Source organism: Neltuma alba, unplaced genomic scaffold (assembly GCF_004799145.2).
Source record: "Neltuma alba isolate B1F8T4 unplaced genomic scaffold, ASM479914v2 tig00012143_pilon, whole genome shotgun sequence".
NCBI classification, from domain to species: Eukaryota; Viridiplantae; Streptophyta; class Magnoliopsida; order Fabales; family Fabaceae; genus Neltuma; species Neltuma alba.
In genome coordinates, this window is record NW_021636692.1 from 44199 (window position 1) to 66305 (window position 22107).

General features: G+C 35.1%; 2 protein-coding genes across 2 annotated transcripts; one reads left to right on the forward strand and one right to left on the reverse strand.

Moving 5' to 3' along the window:
• Positions 1–1549: 1549 nt before the first annotated feature.
• Positions 1550–4247, reverse strand: LOC114723472 (F-box/kelch-repeat protein OR23). The gene is made up of 2 exons (XM_028909650.1): positions 3126–4247; positions 1550–2135 (listed from the first exon to the last, which is right to left on the reverse strand). The coding sequence occupies exons 1-2, from the start codon at positions 4109–4111 to the stop codon at positions 1844–1846; spliced, it is 1278 nt and encodes a 425-aa protein (XP_028765483.1). The 5' UTR covers positions 4112–4247; the 3' UTR covers positions 1550–1843.
• Positions 4248–7628: 3381 nt separating this feature from the next.
• On the forward strand, positions 7629–21379 carry LOC114723463 (myosin-11). Its single transcript, XM_028909641.1, has 26 exons — positions 7629–8108; positions 8700–8828; positions 10244–10387; positions 10499–10644; positions 10727–10883; positions 11737–11795; positions 12178–12337; positions 12428–12577; positions 12682–12815; positions 12901–13047; positions 13147–13248; positions 13622–13679; positions 13790–13891; positions 14026–14063; positions 14522–14648; positions 14735–14905; positions 15010–15141; positions 15224–15333; positions 15457–15517; positions 15698–15875; positions 16230–16435; positions 18115–18306; positions 19052–19191; positions 19544–19788; positions 20212–20429; positions 21141–21379. Exons 1-25 carry the CDS (start codon positions 8067–8069, stop codon positions 20253–20255), a joined length of 3174 nt encoding a protein of 1057 aa, XP_028765474.1. The 5' UTR covers positions 7629–8066; the 3' UTR covers positions 20256–20429; positions 21141–21379.
• The last annotated feature ends 728 nt before the right edge of the window (positions 21380–22107 follow it).

The window sequence follows — 22107 nt, forward strand, 5'->3', positions numbered from 1 at the left end:
TTTTTTTTTCAAAAAGGACATTATTTAATAAATATGAACTTCTTATTAGCACTATTGTTTAGCAGATTAGTTATCCACGTTATGAATTCGAAATCGACCATACGGGGTGAAAATATGACAATATAATTCTCCGGGCTATTATCAGTTGTTCTTGTTATTATTTATGAGCTTCTTCAATTAAAATAGTATGACGATATATGCAGTTATCTGTTAATACTATGCAAAAAATATAATTTTTTGTGTGCATATAATGGCATAATTTTTCAATTAAACCACAGACTTGTCATTTTATTTTTGGAGAATTGTACTTATTTTCATTAAAAAAAAGTTTAACAGTAAACATATGAAAAATTGAATGCTAATTTACATGAACGGCCTTTTTCTATGATATACTTGACTTTTACGATTTTTTGTATTTGATTTTGTTTTGTTTTGTTTCTGGCTCATTTTTTATGAGCTTTGAAAATCAGAGAGAAGACTTGAATAATTCCCTAGTTTTCAGGCTTCTGACTATTGACTAACTTGAAAATAAAGTGAATATTCAATCCGTCCGCGGCGCAGCTAACTCGTCATTTCGATTTCGATATCCACGAATGTGGATTTACTATGATTTGACATTGGTAAAAAAAAAACAAACGACTTACCATGCATTTATCCCTAGACATTTTAAACTCGCAAGAAGAGCAACTCTTTGGCAGTATCACGAAACAAGATTTAAGTTCTTATTGAAAAAAATATTTACATTTAGTATCTCGAATAGAATTATATTTAATAAGGGATACTTATACTTTGAAAAAATAAACACATGCATAAAAATACTTTGCAGTATAAAAAATCAGGAACGGCCAAACCTGGCTCAATTTTTAATTTTTCAGATACATTAATTCAGAAAAGCCTAACTACGTACTTGGTATGGAGTTGAATCCCATATGGCTACCGGTGGCTTGATGGTAATCGAACTATGGTGTTTTTCTTTTTTGGTTTTTTAGTAGGTACACATATCTTCCTATTAAAGATAATCAGACACTATCAGTGATGCTTTTCTTTAAAAAACTGACATATCCAACGCAGAATATCTTTCTGCTTCTCTTTTTTCCAAGGAAAGAGAGAATTCATCCAAAATCGATGAAAGAGAGGAGAAAGATATCTTTCGGTCAGAAAACTGCAATTTTTATTGTTTTGTTTTTAGGCCAACTCTCTTCTGAATCAACAACGGCGGAGTAGCTTTCGAAAATCTAAAGAAGGTTCTAGTTTTTTTTTTTTTTTTGGGTGACATTAGATTCTGATTATGCCTCAAAAATTGTATTAGAGAAACTTCTGCCTATGCGGGAGTCACATATAATAAGATTTATGATATGACAAAAAAAAAAAATCTCAAGAAGGAATCAGATCCTCTCTAGGAAAGAGGAGAAGGGGCCAAGAAATTTAAAAAGAAAAAGAACCTTTGTTCATCTGCCTTGTCTGTGAGCACTTCATGTTATCCCGCAGGGGGCAATAAAGGGAAGAAACCAAAATGGCTGTGGCGGGAGCAGGTTCATCAACAATAAAATCAAGCAACATTCTTTCTATCCAATAATTCCTACTTCAACCTTTACAAATTTTAATCCTTTCAGCGACAATTTATACATTATGTAGCCTATACACAAATTCTGATAATACGTACATCTGATAAAAATGAACAACACATCACTCAAGAGTCAAGATGTATGTACAGAAATCACCCAAACAAAAAATGTATATACAGAAATAAGCCATCAACACGGAAACATGCGATTCCAATGATATGGAACCACCATAATTTGTGCGGAGATTCCTGAACCATACAAATCAATCAGAGGCGCCATCACAGACTAATTGAGCTCAAAACAACAGTATTAATGTCTACAGGGTAATCAAAAGGCGATTTTGTGACCAGCGATCTCCATGTCTTCTTCTTAGGATGATAGATTTGGAAGTACAGTATCCCTCCTCTCTTATGTCGCCTGTGCCTTCGTGGTTCCACCACATCCACAGCATTTAAATTCATCATTACATACAGCTCACCATATAATACCACAAAACCAAATGAAGAGTTGCAAGGAGCTTTTCTAGGTACACGTGACTCAGAAAGCCAATGATTTGAAGACATGTCATATCTGCAGAGGGCATACATCACAAAGTAAAGGGTCAACAGAAGATCTCTAAGCTCATAAATGTTGTAATTTTACATTACGAAGTAAGGGGAAGAAAGTCATCTTTGTGGATATCCAGAAAGTAATGTTATCTTGTACATGGATTTTTTTAAAAAATGATATCGGCGAACAGAGCTGCCTTAAGTGTGTGTTTGGGCTTTGGACTAACTGTGGATTTCTGTTATTAACAGACTATATACTGTTTTGCAAGGACGCTGCTTTGAAAAAGCGATTTCTCCTGATTTTTGTTGTCAGCAAAAGCTCCAAACACTTGATTCATACTCAGCAGAAAGATAGATTGAAGTTTCAGCGGGCAAATTTTTTATTTTTCTGATGGTCAAACAGTATCAGAATGGGCTTTTTAGTTGTGCACTAACATGAATATTATGACCTGGCTTTCCACTTCTGGTCCACTAGATGATTGATAAGCAAGATTATAACCAGCATAATTATCAAACAGTGTCAAAATATATCTTAAAAATCCTGGTCATCTAATCAGTCACACAACTCCAAATAAATATAGCTCGAAAAGCTGAAAAGCCAGAACATTGATTCCCCAATGTATATTCAACATATCATGATCAGGAGGTCGAGAAAGCAAGTCACTAAGAAAAAGTTATATCACACATCTTGGAAGTCAATAAAATTGTGATAACCATGCTGCAAGCGTGTAGACTACAAGCCAACAAGAGTTTATCATAGCTTTCACCATCCGATCAGGCACAAGAAGGGGGGGAGGATCAAATGTCACGGGGAAAAAAGAAGCAGAGTGTTCACATAAATGAGATCGCTAGAGATATTACGTCCCATACTTCATACATTTTCACACTGGTTACTCAGGTTTGAACTTCAGAGCAGCCGATGATAAGTTAATCTGGAACCCAATATTTGTCCCGTGTCACATGCCACAAACACCAAGATTATCCAAATGTACAATCAGCAGTCAGAAAGTACCTTAATATTTCATCCCTATCAAGCATGAAGACCCCTGGACAGCTTCCATTCTCCTCCTCGACGACAACAATTTTTCCAAATCTCATACTCTCCCCTTCTCTCCAGATATTCCCAACTTCTCTCCACGTGCCACAGCCTCTTCCATTCTTCAATTCCATCACCACTGCATCCTTGCAATACTCATCCACGGGAAAAATCCCCGAAATGGTTCTGGAAGCACCGTATCCACCCATCACCCAGAACTCCCTCCTATCCTCTAACTCATTCCCAACAAGAAAACCAACACATCCGGCTCGAAAGCTTGGCAATCCATCCATAGCAACCCACTCGTCCTTACTAATGTCATACCTTTCCACAGAACGGGTTCGACTTCCAGCAGCTCCGAACATTGCATGCCTCGACCCGCCGCCAGCCACCAAAATCTGGTCGGAATCAGGCAATGCCACGCAGGCGAAACTGCCGCGGGGCGTGAGCATGGGGGCAAGACGCTCCCATGAGAAATCATGAAAATTGAAACGGAAAGTCGATGAAGTGGGCGAGGGCCGATCCATGGGAAACGATCGGGTGTCGAAAAGGGACCCTCCAAGTACATAGAGGTGGGGCCCAATTGAGATTGAGGTGAAGTTACAGAGACCATAGACATGCGGATTACAGGGCATAGTGGGGAGAGGGCGCCAAGCAAGAGAATGGGGGTCAAAGAGGAAAGGGGAAGCAATGGAAGGGTCCTGGGGAAATATACAGAGAAGGTGGGAGAGATGACAGTGGCGGCGGCGTAGAGAAGTTAGCGTAGGGGATAATAGGAAGAGTTTCCACGATCTGCAGGTAGGTTTGAGGCGGGCATGATGGGAATATGGGATGAGGGAGAGGATAAAGGCAGCGACGTCGTTGGGGAGACCTGGAATTAGGGTGAGGGTTCGATCAATGGCGGGTAGAATCGGTAGCGGTGGCGATGCTCGTTGTGGAAGTGGCGGAGAAGACTCGATCATTTCTGCCTCACCCTGCCGGCAGAGTCAGCGATTGTGTATCTGGTGATTGGCCGATGACTTTCTGCTGTCCACTACTGGAAGGCAGTTGGGCAAATTATTCAGGGACCCCAAAATCACAACTATGAAAGTTGGGCTGAAGTTAATAAATCCAATCCAAATTATTAGAAGCGTCAAAATTGCGAAATACGGTAGTGACAATTATGAGTTATCCCTAATCCAGAATCCACTGTGCTACTGTTACGGTGTTATTTTCGTCCTCTGCTTCCAGACATCAGTTTGTCAGTTTTTCTCTTCGGACGAAAAGAAGGCACACCACACCAACACGATACCTGCCTGGAGAAGACATAACCGAGCGCGTGACTGGAACATGGAGCTCTTGCGTTTCCTGAAACTAGCTATGCTAATTTAAACAGTGGGCTCACTTCATACAAAATTTTTTTTATACAAATTTAAATGAGCTGGGCCTTGGAAGCCTGTAAAAATATTTAGAGATTACTTGGAAGCCTGTAAAAAAATTTAGAGATTACTTATTCATAAGATTTTTATATTGACAATAAAATTTATTATAAACCGACTCTTTATTAATTGAGTACTAGACCAACTCCTATCGATTGTTTATTATACAATTGAGTGTGATGAATATGTATTTCTTTTGAATGGTGCAAAAGAATACGGGCCAGGATTCCGAAAGCACTACCCTTACCCCTCTGAATGAACGAGGAATTATATTATTAGAAGTTTAGAAGAGTTTATCATTTAAGTTTTAAAAGTTAAGAAAATTATTCCTATATGATTGCAGGTTTAGATAAGCTTTATAGTTTATATAGCTAAGTTTTTTTTTATAGAGATAATTTTTGTTATTTTGCTTCTCCCTCTTTGTTACATGTTAATTGAGAAAATAACGTACAGACACGAAGATGGGAAATCGAGTACTGCTTTGAATTTTATTTTCAGCAGTATTGTAAAATTATGCTCATTTTCTTGTCATCCTCCTCCCTTTTTTAAAAAAATTAACTCATGATTGAAAACCGTCCCTCCTTTCCTCTTGTACAATAAACTGTCAAGCTGTAACAAAAAGAAAAGAGAAAAATAACATGTTAGTCCTCCGGTTTTTAACACAGAACCTTACTGTGAAGATAGTCTTAATTTTAAATATAAGATCTATTTTTTATATTTATTAATTTTTTTAAAGTTATTTTTGTTAGTACTGCTTTAACTATAATTGTTATAAGAGAGGGGGAATATTAAAAAATATTATTAAAATATTACTGCCAGTTCTTAATATACAAACAAGTTGACTAATTTAAGTAAATTAAAAAAAATAGTTAAGTTAGTTACTCATAATAAATATGTATTATTTTTCTTAAAATATCCTTATTAATCAAGTGTATTAGCTAAAACTATTATTATTAAAAAGACAACCTTAGAAAAAAAATAGATAAATACGAGAAACAAAATGAATTATGATTTTATATTTATAGTCAAAATAAAAGTCAAACTGACTCTTATATTTAGGATTAGAGGTAGTATTTTAAAAAATATGTCATATTTATTATAATTAATTAAATTATATAAAAAAATTTTAATTTAATAAAATTAGTTAAATAGGCTGGAGGAGTATTATTTTTTTTTGGTGAACAAAAATAACATGATATTAGCTGGCGGTTAAAGAAAACTAAAAAGAGAACCATTATGTAATTATTCTATTACTTGATGTAATTAATATAAAAACTAATTAACTAATTTAAGTAGATTAAAAAATTAATTAAGTTAGTTATTTGTAATAAATAGGTTTTTTTTTAAAATACTCTTACTAATCATGTATTATTGATTAAATATTTAACATATATAATTATTGTAAATACTATTTTAAAAAATAAATAAATATGAAAGATAAAATAAATTAAAATTTTATATTTAAAATCAAATTACTAATTAAACTAGTCTAAAAATAATATTTTATCGCAGTTATTCAGACATTCATATGACAGTGACATCGCTTGACTTTACTGGCCAGTGTCAGCGGTTTTCTCCCGCTATATCCTAGAGAAGTGCTTTCCCCTTATTAAAAAGATCAAAATAAATAAAATTAGTTTTTCCATTTTATATAAAAGTTTAATTCTTTTTAATTTTATAAAATATATTTTCAATTTTTTAATTCTGACATTATAAACTTTAAACGATGAAGTTTTTTATAAATAATTATTTAAACAGATTCAATTTAATATGTTAAAATTTAATAATATTTTATTAATATTTAAAATTTTAGAGTTGATATTTTAATAAAATTAACGTTACCAAGTTTGAGTGATTAAAAATGTTTGATAAAGTAAAATATACTTTTATAAAAAAAATCAGGGAAAACTAATTTGGAGGTTCTTATAGTTTTTATCAGTTTGGAATCAGGTTCTTATATTTTTTTTTCTTTTTATTAGATTCTTTAATTTTCTCCTGTTTGGTCCATTAATCCCTATCGTTAAATAAGACAAACATTGTGATAACTTTCTATCAATATCTTCTCCTTCCCTGCCATTCTCGCGACCTCACTGATATGAGTAGTACGAGCTCGTCCATCAAACTTGTGAAAACACCTCGAATTCCCGCTGCATCCCACTTGTTCATCTGATATACTTCTCCACTTCCACTTTCTTCCTTTTTCTTTTTCTTTTTTTAATACTGGATCTGCGCAAGTCTCTCTTCCTTTAAACAGTTTCTCAAATTGAATCCATGCTAGTTCTAGAATTTATCTTTACTTTATTGTTGGATTTAGTTGATTTTTCATTTGTTCCTTTATTTTCTACGATCCTCTTATCTCAAATTTGCTTCCCTTGGTCTAGACTCTGAATATTCTATCTTAGTAATTCAAGCTCAAAGAAATAAACTTTGTACGAAATCCCCATTTTAAGGTTCTTTGCTTTGTTCTCTTTTCTGCTTCGCCTTCATTTCTTGTGTTCCTCCCCTACCCCTGTGAGCTATATGGGCATGACCCAGGAACGCATTTCCTTCCTGGCCTTCAAACTTGAACCAAACCAAATGCTATAATTTTTGCAGAGCATACTCGATGCACTGCCTGATGATATTTACCGTGGAAGGAGCAGTGAGTTGGGCGAATTGTGGGTGGGTGATAAGAAGATTTAACAGAAAGTTATAACGGTGTTTGTCTTATTTAAATGTAGGGATTAATAGACCTAACAGGAGAAAGTTAAAGGATCTAATAAAAATAAAACAAATTACAAGGACCTAATTCCAAACTGATAAAAATTATAAGGACTTCTAAATTAGTTTTTTCAAAAAATTATTTGAAACGGACCGCTGTATTTTGGTGGGAAAAAAATGTACAGCTTTTTTTTTTTTTTTGCCTGAAAAAATGTACAGCTGTTTGGCAAAAAAGGACATGTCCAGCTGTAATGAGTTATGACCTGGGATGTGAACCGGTTTGTTTCATAGTCGGTGAGAAGCGGACCCAAATATATATATACACATACAAATGCTCCCGCGAACTCAGCGAAACTAACAGGTGGAGAGAGAGAGCCAGAGGGGCAAAGAGTGAGAGGGAGGGAGAAGTAGCGAGAGGGTCTGAGCCACAAAAATGTCCACAAAAATGGCGATTTTGGAGGGCCTCTGGACAATGCCATTTCTCCAAACCATAGGATCTTGCGAAGGCGAGTCCAAACGCGAAAGAAAAAGACCAAGTAAATTTAAGGGTTTATTCGGGGATTTTCTTCTTGGCTCTGATCAGATCACATCGTCCCACTGAAATTTGGCCATGTTGTTTCACTGGCGACGTTGCTTTCTGGGGGATTTCATCCTACAAGTGTAGAATATACGCGATTTCCGACTTGAGATTAAGTGTGAAACTGACTTGGGAAGCACGCTACTTCGAGTTTAAGTGCGATGGATAACGACTTTAGTCCACGAAGAATGTACGTACCTGCTATTGTGGGAGTGTTGTTGGATGAAACATATCTATGCAGCCCAGCTTCATCTTGAGAAAATGGTAATGGAACTCCCATATTTTCAATTGCCCGAAATTTTATTGAATCTGGTACAGAAGGTAGTTAATGGAATAGTTGCGGTGTACAACCGTGTTAGCCATCTGCTTGTCCTTTACCTTTTCTTTGAATTGCGAAGTTTTTCTATTTTATGAATGGGAAAAAAATTGTTGCAAACAATGTAACATCGAGATCCTCGTCATGACTTTGATATGGTTATTCGTGTCAAGATAGCCGTCTCAACAGTTAAATGCTGTATATAGATCTTGAATTGTCTTATAATGGCCATGTGGGAGCTGTCTAGTTCCAAAGTTATGGCGTGAATTCAAATCATGGTAGTATGCCTAAGGAATTGTGGGGTTGAGGTTTAGAGTTTAGGGGAATGAAGACTGATGTGAATGTAATCTTTACAATCTCTGGCCGGAGGATGTTCAGGTGATGGCAATGTAGAACAATTACTTACTTTATGTTTTTATGTCTACATTTATGACCTATAATTATCTCTGAATAGTTTAACAAACTTTTAAAATGGAGAGGCGGCATATATTGTATTTTGACAACTCTTATAATGCTTTTGATTTTGAATGTTGTTGCAGGGTATTTCGGAGAACATTGTTGTTGGTTCTCACATTTGGGTTGGTGATCCAGAACAAGTATGGATTGATGGGGAAGTACTGAAAATCAATGGAGAGCAAGTTGAGGTTCAAACTAGTTCTGGCAACACGGTAATTGACTTTCACACTGATGGTCCTCTGTTTCAGTTGTCTTTAGTTCTATTTTCCTGTAGTTCCTTTGGATCCCCTGGTTGTTAAGAGCTTTAGATATTTCAATTTCCTTGTTTGGATTTCATGTTTGTCGTTCAGATTCAAGAAAGATGTGTTCTTTCAATGACATTTGCAGTTTTTAGGAGGATCTTGTCCTTAAAACGCATGGCTAAGGCTAGAAAACATTAATGTCAAAAAGGCATGGGTTTTTTTTGATATTTCCAATGAACATATTCTTGTTTTTAAATTAGAAGTATAAGTTATCTCGTGAATTTTAAAGAGGGAAGGAGTGATCATGATCTTTATTAATTTGTACTTCCTTTCTTAGGAGGATGGAGGAATGGCTTATCGTGTTCCTCTTGCATTTCTAGTGGTTTGGCTTTTATGGCTTGAACTTCTCTACTTAAATTTTGATGAGGACCTGGCACTGTGTAAGGGCATTGTGCTGAGTTCTACATTGAATAATATGGTTACTTAATGTAGTATTTATGGGGGCAGTTCTGCACCTTGCCAGCCATGGTTCCTGAGGTGGGTTTCCTGGCTGTTCTTTAGGTGCCCATCAATGGTATCAAAGCTGGTTCATTGACAGCTTAAAAAAAGTCACATGCAGAAGGTTTTTGACTGGCACTAAGATTGATGAAGTCTTGCATGGTGTAATTAACAGGATGTCGTCTTTGTTGGGGGAATTGATGAGGACTAAGCGTTGTGTATGGCCACTGTGCTTAGCCCCACATCAAGTGGTATGATCTACTCAATAGTGCATTTAAGGCAGGTGTCTTCACGTTGCTAGCCATGGCTGTTGAGGGGGGTTCACCTGCTGTGCATTGGGCATGCATCAATTTCCGTTTTTCTCCTATCAGTTGAAGGAAGCATTTGGTTTTTATGGCTTTACAAGGGCAGTAGGGATGTCTTCAAGGCTGCCAAATAAATGGGAGAGGAAATTCAAGATATCCCTCTATTGTTGTATCAGTTAATAAAGAAGGGAGAGAGAACACAGGACCTAAAATACTTAATATAGTTTTCTCATATAAACGTTGATTGAGCATAGGAATACGGATATGGGTCCAGGGACTTTAAAACTATCTATAAATCTGGCTCTTTATAAACTTCAAAGTCAAGATGGAAAAAAGAAAAAAGAAAAAGAAGAAATGTTTTGAACTTTGAGGACAGTAGGTTGACTACTTATTTATAGGTGTTCATAATTGAAAAAAGAAAGAAGAAAAGAAGGAGAAATGTTTTGAACTTTGAGGACAGTAATTTGGCTACTTATTTCTGTCATAGGTGTTCATAGTGTCCTAAAAGAGTACTTTTACACACTGATAGATGCTAATCTGAGCCAATTATTGACTTGTCTGTTTTATTTTCTTTTTCATTAGGTTGTTGCCTGTTTGTCAAAATTATATCCTAAGGATGCAGATGCTCCTGCTGATGGAGTTGATGATATGACCAAGCTTGCTTATTTGCATGAGCCGGCAGTGCTTCATAATTTAGCAACTAGATACAAGATGAATGAGATATATGTAAGATTATCCCTACCTTGTTCAATTTAGCTAATGTTCCCCTTTGTGAAAGAGAATGACAGATCAATACAGCTTTATGAGGCTCTATATAATACCTCAATATGATGGCAGACTTACACTGGAAATATTCTTATTGCTGTCAATCCGTTTCAAAGTCTTCCGCACTTGTATGACACTGATGTGATGCAACAGTACAAGGGAGCAATGCTTGGAGATTTAAGCCCCCATGTATTTGCTATTGCTGAAGCTGCATACAGGTGGGGATTAACGCTGCTTGTATTATTACTAACTTTTCTTTTTTTAGTGCCATTTTTATTGCCTATTGTTTGCTTAAATTAGGGCAATGGTCAATGAGGAGAAAAGCAACGCTATTCTTGTTAGTGGTGAGAGCGGAGCCGGTAAGACAGAAACAACCAAAATGCTCATGCGTTATCTGGCATATTTGGGTGGACATGCTGCAGCTGAAGGAAGCAGTGTTGAGCAGCAAGTTTTAGAAGTAAGGTTATCTAACTCTGCATTATGGTAGCTGTTGCTCCCCAAATTTATTGTTGCTTAAAGGGAGAAGTAGTTTCCTTAATCTCAGCCAAAGTAAGAACAATCTAACAAATATGGCTGAGAAAGCGCATAATAATTGAAGAACTTCAACTTCCACTTTTCCCTTGTTGGATAGTTTTCCCCCTTTTCTGTGTGTGTGTGTGTGGGGGGGGGGGTCTAAAATCAGTGACATGTTAAAACAGCCACTTTGATAAAAAATATCAATAGTTGTTCCTCTTACTTACTTGTTAGGACTATAGAAGATTTATTTTATTGTTGCAAATATTACATCTTTAGGGATAGGATATTATTATGTGTTTATGAGCCATTAAAGAAAAGGCTCCTCTCTCTTGTATATTCCTCTCCTCAGAATGAATAAATATCATATTCCAATCATATATATCTACACTACTCAAATTGAGCTACACATTAAGAAAGAAGATCAGAATTGCAACTTATCAAAGGCAACCTGAAATCCATGCCTGCTCTCTGAAACGCCCTTGGATGATTAAATGTTTATTAATGTAAAGATTCTATCCAACCAACCCATCTATTTTAATTCCGTGTCATGAATGTATCCTTATAAAGAACATAATCCTGTTTGCATGTGTTCTTCTAACTTTGTCTTTATTCATGGTGATTATAAATCCATTTCTTTGATAATATTAGTTGATGATAAATTCTTGGTCCTAGAATTCGCAAATTTAGACAATAAAAGATGTTACTTGCTACTTTTCTAGGATGTCCTGCTTAATTTTATCAAATTGTTTAGCTTTGGGAGGCACTGAATTTTGGTTGAAATGGTATTGGTACAGTCAAACCCAGTTCTTGAAGCATTTGGCAATGCAAAAACTGTTAGAAATAACAATTCCAGGTGAGCATATTCTGGTTAGTATATGATGCTTTTCACTTGGTATTTATTTGCATATTACTGTTTCTTGAGCACTCAACTTTCATTTCTTTGAAAGTGATTTCTGATTTACCCTCTTTCTTGTAAGTAACTTGGATATGTGGTTGCTTGTGCAGAGTAAATTATTATTCGTCATGGATTTTGTTACTATTATTTTCATTTTTCCTGCAAGTGAAAGAGGACCATCTATTTTATGAGAATGTTCTACTTGGATATTTTTCATCATTTGATGCTTATTACGTTTAATGCAAGTGAGAAACATCTAACATTATTAAGATGAGGTCTTTCTCAAATTTGATTTACTGATTATAAGTAAATATGCACATTTGCTTTATTTTTCCTGCAGCCGTTTTGGAAAATTTGTTGAGATTCAATTCAATAAGCATGGAAAAATATCTGGCACAGCTATTAGAACATACCTCCTAGAGAAATCTCGTGTTTGCCAAATCTCTGATCCTGAGCGTAATTATCACTGTTTTTACCTTCTCTGTGCAGCTCCGCCTGAGGTAGGATTGCTGATCTTGGTCGTCTGTTCTTGTTTCTGCATTCCTTTTACAAATTTACTCCACATGCTAACTTATGTTTGCTTTTATCAGGAAAAGGAGAGATATAAGTTGGGAGATCCTAAATCATTTCACTACCTTAATCAATCCAGTTGCTATGAATTAGATGGTGTTAATGCTGCCCAAGAGTACTTGAGCACGAAGAGAGCCATGGATATAGTGGGAATCAATTGTGAAGAACAGGCATGACTATGACCTTGAATAATGGTTCTAATAATTTGTGGCTTCATCTACTAATAAAATGTTAGTAAATTTTCTATATAAACTTCCCTGCTCCTTCCTTTCAGGATGCAATTTTCAGAGTTGTGGCTGCTATTCTTCATCTTGGAAACATTAAGTTTGAAAAATCAGACGAAGACTCATCAGTTTTAGCAGATGAAGAATCAAAGTCCCATCTCGAAACGACAGCAGAGCTTCTCAAGTGCAGATAAATCTTCGCTATTATCATATGATATCTCTCCTTTTTTGAAGCCGAATATAATTTCGTTTACTTATTCTTGTTTCAGGTGTGTTCCAAGTGCTTTGGAAGATGCACTTTGTAAGCGTATGATGATTACCCCAGAGGAAGTCATCAAGAGAAGTCTTGATCCTCTTGCTGCAACAGTTAGCAGGGATGGTTTAGCCAAGACATTATATTCTCGTTTATTTGACTGGTAAATTGCTTTTGTCATATATGAATATGAAAGGGAAAAAATTTCAATGTTAGATTATTGCTATTCACGTGTAGTCATGTGATTTTTTTCTTTGTTCAGGTTAGTCAAAAAAATCAATGTCTCCATTGGGCAGGATCCCAACTCAAAATGTATCATTGGAGTTCTTGACATATATGGCTTTGAAAGCTTTCGAGCCAATAGGTGAGGATATTGACTCTGAATATGCTATTGCATTTTTTTTCTTTTGGTGGGGGAGTGGGGTAGCTGCTATTGTATGCTTTTGCATTTGCACAAATAGATACACGAACATATACTCTTATGCAAGCAGCACACATTCATATGAATGGTGTGTAGACATGTATTTTCATTGTTCTTAGTAAGCTTCTGTTTTATTATGCCTCAGTGGCTTAAACTCTTGATTCTCTGCATTATCAGTGAGTGGGGCCTGCTCCCTCAATACTTTATGATATTGCTAGTTATGAAGCAAGTGATCAAAATGTGGGCTGTTTTTTTCCAATTTGGAGCTTTTGTTACTAAGATTTTTCTAAGCTGATATTTAATTCCTTGGCTGCAGTTTTGAGCAGTTTTGTATTAATTACACAAATGAAAAGCTGCAGCAACACTTCAACCAGGTATGAGGTCAGTCTTGCATTTTATTTATTTGTTGTTGTTCTTATTATTTTACAATTTGAGTTATAACTTTGTCTTCAACACGCAATCTGAGGTTGATGATATCATGCAGCATGTGTTTAAGATGGAGCAAGAGGAATATACAAGGGAAGGGATTGATTGGAGCTACTTAGAATTTGTAGATAATCAAGATGTATTGGATCTTATTGAAAAGGTTTTTACACATACTTTGGACTTCTGTTGAGGAATACTCATAGGCTGTTTGTTTACCATTTTCAGAATATAATATATGTACCTGCCCTTTTAATGTTACAATTGGCATATCTTGATAGTTGTCTTGTTTTGCAGAAACCAGGTGGAATCATTGCTCTGCTTGATGAGGCATGGTATGATGAAATTCCTGTACTTTTGTTAAATTACTTAGCGGCTATTAATTTATGTCTGGGAAAGGCTAAGATCGGAAATGAGTAATGGCAGGAGTTGAACTTGTCGTTTTAGCTTATGTGAAATGACTTTATATGACATAAAGCTTGCCAATTCTGGAGCCTTATTGAGACATTTGACTGTGTGCTGAAGTATTATATGTACGATCTGATGCATCTTTTGTGTATTGTCAACGTTACATGCAATTAATGTAAATGTAATTCATTGATGGCCATATGAGGATTAATTTCAACTATTTTCCATATAATTCTATGGAGAAAGAATGGATAAGTCGTTGTGGCTTGCTGATATTCTATCCTGTTGAAGTCATTAATGATATCTTGCAAAACCATTAGTGCGCAGCAGAATTTTTCAGTGGCAGTTTTTAATGTGACGTAAATTGTTCTGTTTTTTTTTGTAGTATGTTTCCAAAGTCAACTCATGAAACATTTTCGCAAAAGCTTTATCAGAGTTTCAAAAATAACAAGCGCTTCATCAAGCCAAAATTATCTCAATCAGATTTTACCATTGTTCATTATGCAGGGGAGGTGAGTTTGATTCTTCAACATTGCTTTGTAGGTTACTATTTTAGCCCTTGAGATTATGCTAAAAGTTGATTTTTGCTTCTTTTCAGGTTCAGTATCAGTCTGAACAGTTTCTAGACAAAAACAAAGACTATGTTGTTCCTGAGCATCAAGACATGCTGAGTTCTTCCAAATGTTTTTTTGTAGCAGGCCTTTTCCCCCCACTTTCTGAGGAGACGGCCAAATCTGCTAAATTTGCTTCCATCGGTGCCCGCTTTAAGGTATCTTATAGTTGGTTCTTTGCCTTGTCAGAAAAGGAAATATGTTATCTGAAATGCCCCTATAACTATTGAATATTGATTTCTTTTGTGTCTAATCTGTGCAGCTACAATTACAACAACTGATGGATACGCTAAAATCCACAGAGCCCCACTATATTAGATGTGTCAAGCCAAATAATGAATTAAAACCTGCTGTGTTTGATAATATGAATGTCATCCAACAACTTCGTTCCGGTGTAAGCATAAATTGAAGTTCAGTTCGACATATGTGGTTTAAACCTTTGCTTGTGCAATCAACACTCATCGTTGATCATGTAGGGTGTTCTTGAAGCAGTAAGAATTAAATGTGCTGGATTTCCAACACACAGGACCTTCCATGATTTTTTGAGTCGAGTGGCTCCTCTTGCTCCAGAGATTGTCAAAGAAAAGTAGGTGTACCTTGACTCAGGTTTTGGTTATATAAACTTTTTGCCAAACAGTCTTACTAATACAATGCCACATTCTGACATTTACTTGGTTTCTGGACTTGAAAACAATCCTCGTCTAAGCAGCTCTGATGAGAAAGATTCATGTATAAAGATTTTGCAGAAGATTGGCCTTACAGGTTATCAGGTAGAATTAGAATTTTATTGCATGTAAAACTTGTTTTTGCTCTATTGATGTCATTTCTGGTGTGAAGTAAATATGAGGATTGTTTTGGGCGTAGGATAGCAGATATATGTTCTTTGTTGCAATGGCAAAATGGTTCTCTGCTTTCAAATGGAATATTTCTGAGTTTTGCTAATTTTGCAGATAGGGGAATCACAGATATTCTTGAGGGTTGGTCAGATGGCTGAGTTAGATGCTCAAAGGGCACTCCTCCTTAGCAACTCCGCTACTGTTATCCAGAAGCGGATCAAAACCCATCTGGCTCAGAAAAGATACGTCACTTTACAAAAGTCTTCTGTCTCTGTGCAATCGTTTTGTAGAGGTGAGTGTATTTCTTAAAGGACAGGAGACTTGTAGACTCTGGCATGTTTTGTCAAAAAGGGCCAGTCTTTATTTCCCCTTATAGCTCTATATTAAATTTAAAACAGTTTGTAATATAGTTAACACAGGGATATGGAAACATGTGACATGAAGATCACTTTGCTGCAATGTCCTTAACATACTTGTAATATCTCAGTCTATGAAATGCGTACATGATGACCTTTCATAGAGGCCGCCCTCTTACATTTTTTGAGTACCTCTTGTGTTCCTGTGTCTTTGACATAAATAGAACTTCAAAGAATGAATATAAGAAGATAAACTTTTAGAATTAAGTACTTATTTGCTGTAAATATAGGAGAAATGGCTCGGAGATCATATTATCACATGAAGAGAAATGCAGCTGCTGTCAGAATTCAAAGGAATATTCGTGGAAAACTGGCGAGGAAAAAGTACAACCAAATATATACTTCTGCCATTGTATTGCAGACAGGGTTCAGGGCAATGGCAGCTCATGGTGAATTGAGATATAGACTGGAAACTAGTGCATCAATTAAGCTTCAGGTTTGAGCTATCCTAGTAATGCTGTATTTGTATTTTTTATTAATAGATATTCTTTCATTGTTTTCTGAAATTTTATAAATGAAAAAAAAAAAATCATGCCCCATTGGCACTGAAATGGAGTTCAGGAAGAGTTGGGAAAGATGACCACAAGCTGGTTTTGTCCATTAGTAATAGCTGTCAAGTTTTTATCTAAATTGTTATTAATGAGGTATATATTTGGCAGAAAAATCTTGGATTCAATTTATTATTAAATCTTTGTTGTCAGGTTTTTCAATTAGAGCATGATAAGGATACGATTCTTCAACATTAACACGACAGAAGTGTGGTTTTTATTGACAATATCAATCATATGGTTTTCTAAATAAATCATACACCTATAATGGGAAAAACCATATTGGATATACCTATACTTTCAATTTTTAATTTGGTACCTATGTGTCTTTTTCTCTTAATTAAATCATTTAATTTTACTTTTTTAGTAACATTAGCTCTTGTAACTTTGTTCTATTAGCATTTTTAGTCTCTAAACAAAGGTTAATGATGTTAATAGAGTAAAATTAAAGATTTAATTAAGAAAGAAAAACACAAAGGTACCAAATTGAAAATTGAAAAATATATATATATAGGTATCTACAAAATGGTTTTCCCCATGTTGTTGATGGAAAATCATACACTTGTTATATTCTGATTGGGCAACCTAATGCTAATAGTAATGATATAAGAAATTGTTACTAGCCTGATCCATTTTCGAATTGTGCATTATATTGAAATGTAAGATCCATAACCAAATTGAAAATTGCTTGACATATGTGGTATAAATGCGTATAAACTAATAGCATAAACGAAATACTCAATAATGTGTGTTCGTGTCCCAGTTATTAACAAAAAGATTAACGATAAATCTTAAGTAAGACAAAATTAGTTCATAAATCTTAAATTCCTGAATGATTCAAGGCAAGAGAAAAAAAATATAAATCTTGATAATTAATAGAAAAAGGTCTTCTATTGTTAAGAAAGGAGATAGGATGCAACACCGAAGAGCAAACATCAGGCAGTTACGTTGGGAGAGAGACTGGTTTTTTTAATCCAAAGAATCACATCTTTGCTTTTTGGCCTTTTAAATGGCTCTTTATTAACCATAGTTTGTAATGGTATGTTTTGGCCACTTATTTATCTATTTATTTTTGCAAAAACGTAATAGTCCCATTTAGCAGCTGGGTCACTTCAGTTCATGATGGACCTGGCCCTACGGCTGACTGCTGGGTGACTTTCTTGGATGGAAAACTTATCTGTGCAAATTATTATAATTAACAATTTCACAAAAAGTGATAGCACTATTAATGGTTTTTGCTGGTTGTTAAATTTCTTTATATTTGTAAAGTTGATAATCCTTGTCTAGATAATTGGAAAGTAACAGGGAAGCTTTATCATCATTGGAATGTGCAATTGTGAGGGATACAAACCAAAATTATTACAGAGGCCTTTTAGGATGACTACTTCTTTCAAAGAATGTACACTGAGGACCATTTGTGGAGTCTTTTATGCCGTAATAAGCACCAATACCAAAGAATACAGAAAACCTGAAGGACCCTCTTTCAGTATAATTTTTTTCTTTTTATTTTTATGAATCTGTGGAGCTTATTCAATGAAATAACTTGTTTGCTATCGTGGAATGTCAGGTTGCAGAGAAAGCAGTTGAAATGGAAAGCCAGGCTCTGGAGAAGGCAGTGGAAAATGAAAGTCCTCACGTGAAAGAATCCATGAATCAGTGTAAAGATACTGAAAGCACTCATCCTATCAAAGAACCATCAAGTCCTTTCCAAGAATCTGAAAATATTGAGGCTCTTACTTCAGAAGTTATAAATTTGAAGGTAAACCGACTGAGTAAATTTATGCTTCAACTTATAAGACAAAAGTGATAGTTCTATATGCTTATCATTCTTCTAAGTTAACACTGAGGCGTAGTTATCATTTGAGGAAAATTAGAGTCAGATTTCTTTCATAGTAAGGCCGCAGTGGGGTGCTTCTACTTTGAGTGCTAATTTTTCCTTGTCTTCTTTCCCTTGTTTTTGCTTTCCCATTGTTACCTGTTTAGCTGTGCTACCCCACTAACATTTTGATTGTTCCAATAATAATGAGTTCATTAACTCACTTTAATTGTGACCAACTAATCTTTCTCACTGCCTCGCAAACATTTTAGTTATTCCAATGAAAATGAGTTGACGAACCTCAATAAAGTGGTGGGCATTTACCCGTGCGTTTCTCTATTGCAGAGGTTAGATAAAGTTCATAGCTAGTTAGGTTGATGTGGAAGATTAAAGATGAAAATGAGTTGAATAAACATTGGTGTGTTTATTTGCTACTATTAAAGTTGGCTACCTGTGGTCCATTTTTAAGAATACAGGACATTTGACATGAGATTTATTGAGAGGTGAAGACAGCTCATCACTGCCATTGTGATAAAATGAGTTAGATTAGATTGATATTTTATTTGACAGATCAACAGTAATAAAGTGATGCTCTTGTGTGACACATTTCTCATGTGCGTAACATGTTTCAACACATGGTTATACATTTCAAGCTTACCAAACTTTATATGATCCGTACGCTCCGCAGGTTATGTTACATGCAGAAAAACAAAGAGCTGATGATTGTGAAAGGAAATATGTGGAAGCCCAAGAATCTAGAGAGGAGTTACGCAAAAAGTTAGAAGAAACAGAAAAGAGAGTATATCAGCTTCAAGACTCATTGAACAGGTAGAATTAGAATTATTACCTTGAGGGTTTGTGTAGTTTTTCAGAATTATCTACAAATATTTGGAATAGACTGCTGATTATTTGACATAAATTTGACTCCATACTGGCACTAAGCCAATAATAAATGTTTAAATCTCTAAAATAATGCCCAATGAAACCTAAATATATAACTATGCTCAAGTATTCATTTTTGCTGATATTAGTGAAATAGTACAAAACTACTGAGAAAAAGCATTCTGCTGCTCTGTGATTTTTCTTCTATTTCCTGGATTTATGAATATCACTACAATTCTACGACTCTTAAAATTGGATAATATTTGATTAATACTAGATCTGATCTAGTGTGTCTCAGGATGATATCTTCCATGTCAAGCCAAGTTGCGGAACTGAAATTGATATTAAGTACTTCATCAAGATTAAGTTCAACTTTTCGGCCTATTGCTAGAGTTGATGTTGCTTCCAGCAACTCTGATACTTCTTCGACAGATTCTGATTTCGCAGTTTCGGCTCCTGCTCCAAATACAACCAATCAGTCTAACTCTCAGCCTAGTTCTAGTCAGCTAGTTGTTCAGGGTGTCACTGTAGCGGATGGTTCAGGTTAGTCCAGTTTTGTTGTAAACGGCATTGTCCTAGCTATTTTTCCATTTGTTTTGCTTGCTGAATCCAGAAAACCATGCATGTATGAAAATCCGGTCTTTTATTCCTGATATTCTTATTATGCATTGTAAATAAATATTCACAGCCTGTTTGATATGAAGAATAGAATGCAAGGTGAAATCCTCCCCCTGGGGGGCGGGGGGACAACTCATTTAAATCTTAAAAAAAAAAAAAAAAAAAACATATATGATCATAGCATCAAGGCTCGCAACGCTGCAATCATATTAAGCACTTTCCGCCCTACAAAAGCATGGCTTATGTCTGGGGTTAATTGTTACTATATGTCGTTGTGTTATTTACAAGAGGAGGAATATAAGTTGTGTTTGACCCTACCATTTGTTTTCCTTATTGTTGCACTTGCAGGATCTGAAGGTGAAAAGGAGGGGTCATTTGATGATTTCTTCTAGTGTCTCTCCTTTCTGCCTTAATTTTCTTTCTTCTCATCTTAATTGATGAAAACAAGAGGAAGTGGGGACTTGACATTTTTGTTAGGCATGTCCACTCGTTTTCTCAGATGCACTAATACAAATTTGTAGGCACGGAGATCATTGAGGATCCTGTAAATCAGTCAGCTAAAGCTAGTAAGATACAATCTATAGAAAACTTGTGTTTTTTGAAACTTTGTAGGTATCCCTGCTGAGCTCATTCTTATTTCGCAATGTCAAATGGATGATAGAGTGAAAATATTGTATCCCTGTTTTCTTGGTTTTTTTGGGGGTCGTCATTGTTAGTAAGCTGTAATTCAATCTGGTTGGCGGTTCATTACCTTTAAATAGAATTTGCTCGTAGTGACCGTAGGATCAGGATCCTTCCAACACTGAGAGGGGCTACCGGAGTGCTGGGTAGGTGAGGCCCACTATACTCGCGGTCTGGACGCTTCCTCGTTTCGAAGAAAATCCTGTTTCATATCCTAAAATTTGAATCGGTTTTCACAGTTGTCTAAAACATTCATTTGTTTTTCCACATTTTGTCTTTAACCTTTCTCTTAACCTTTTCAATTCTCTCTTCATATTGTTTTCATACTACATTCTCTTTTATCGATTATCTTATTATTACTGTTTTTTTCTCATTTATTTCTTTATTAAATAAGGCGTACCTGGAATTGGAAAAGGAAGTTTAATTTTTGTTTTTAACTAATTTTAATAATTTTTTAAAATCTTGCATAATTCAATTAAAAAGATGGGAGACGCGTAGACGTTTTATCCAGTGCTGTGTATTGCTCTTGGCTTCGTGACTGATAAAATTTGTCAAGCTACGTATTGACATTACGTTTGTTATTATGTGCTATGCAGCCTGAGGATCAGAGAGATGTCTTGGACTTGGAATGGTGACAACTTACATCAATCAATCGCTGGCTGGGGTCATTACTTATAGGGAGTGTAATCCTTCAAACGACTTGTTTCTCTATAGGTGGGGAATTTAACTTTAATTTTGATATAATCTAATCATAAACGCACAGTCGACTCCAAACTTCCAATTGGGTTGAAGTGGTAATTTTGTAAATAAAATGAAATCCAGTTCCGTCTTCTAAGAAACCCTTTCATGCTGTGCGTGTGCATACAATGCGTTTGTGGAAGGAATTTTTAGAGTAATCATCATCATCATCATCATCATACTAAAATTCAATTCTTGAATCCAAGGCGATGTAGAATTGGATGTACTCAAAATGTGTTCCTGTCTTTCTAAATTTTGATTTTCACCGGGCACAATATGATTATAATGAAGTTTTAAATAGTCCAAATGTATTAGTTTCAAGTAATTGTTGACCGGCTCTTATCATATGATTTTTAAAATAAATAGCATTTTTCATGAAATATATATAATGTGATTTCTTATAAATAAAAATGCATATAAGCCATATTAACATTAGCATTTTTAAATAATTGCACATTTACAAGTGTTAGTTGGGATTTATGGCCGATTAATTAAAAGGTTAAGGTCTACTCAAGCATTTTGAAATATTTTGTGGTGCATCTAATACTATGAAGTATTTTTTTTGCCTTGGTGTTGGATGTGTAAAAAAAATATTTTTGAATACTAGACATACCTAAAGACAATACTTTATGGTGCTGAATATATAAAAAATACTTTAAAGTACTGGATGTGTTTAAAAAGCACCACAAAATATTAGCACTAAGATGCACCTTGACCCTTAATTAAATACAAGTGACTGATTAGCTCTTAATCAGATCTGATAATATTTCAATTTAACTAATGATGGTAGATATCAGGTGGTTATGTCATAAATAATTATACCCA

What these genes read in the sequence shown, in the direction of transcription:
- LOC114723472 (XM_028909650.1), bottom strand. Translation starts at nt 4,111, where the DNA reads ATGATCGAGTCTTCTCCGCCACTTCCACAACGAGCATCGCCACCGCTA. An exon ending in GATAGGGATGAAATATTAAG is followed by an intron (nt 2,136 to 3,125) that starts GTACTTTCTGAC and finishes TGCCCTCTGCAG; the next exon opens with ATATGACATGTCTTCAAATC.
- LOC114723463 (XM_028909641.1), top strand. Translation starts at nt 8,067, where the DNA reads ATGAAACATATCTATGCAGCCCAGCTTCATCTTGAGAAAATG. An exon ending in AGCTTCATCTTGAGAAAATG is followed by an intron (nt 8,109 to 8,699) that starts GTAATGGAACTC and finishes ATGTTGTTGCAG; the next exon opens with GGTATTTCGGAGAACATTGT. An exon ending in ACGACAGCAGAGCTTCTCAA is followed by an intron (nt 12,816 to 12,900) that starts GTGCAGATAAAT and finishes TTCTTGTTTCAG; the next exon opens with GTGTGTTCCAAGTGCTTTGG.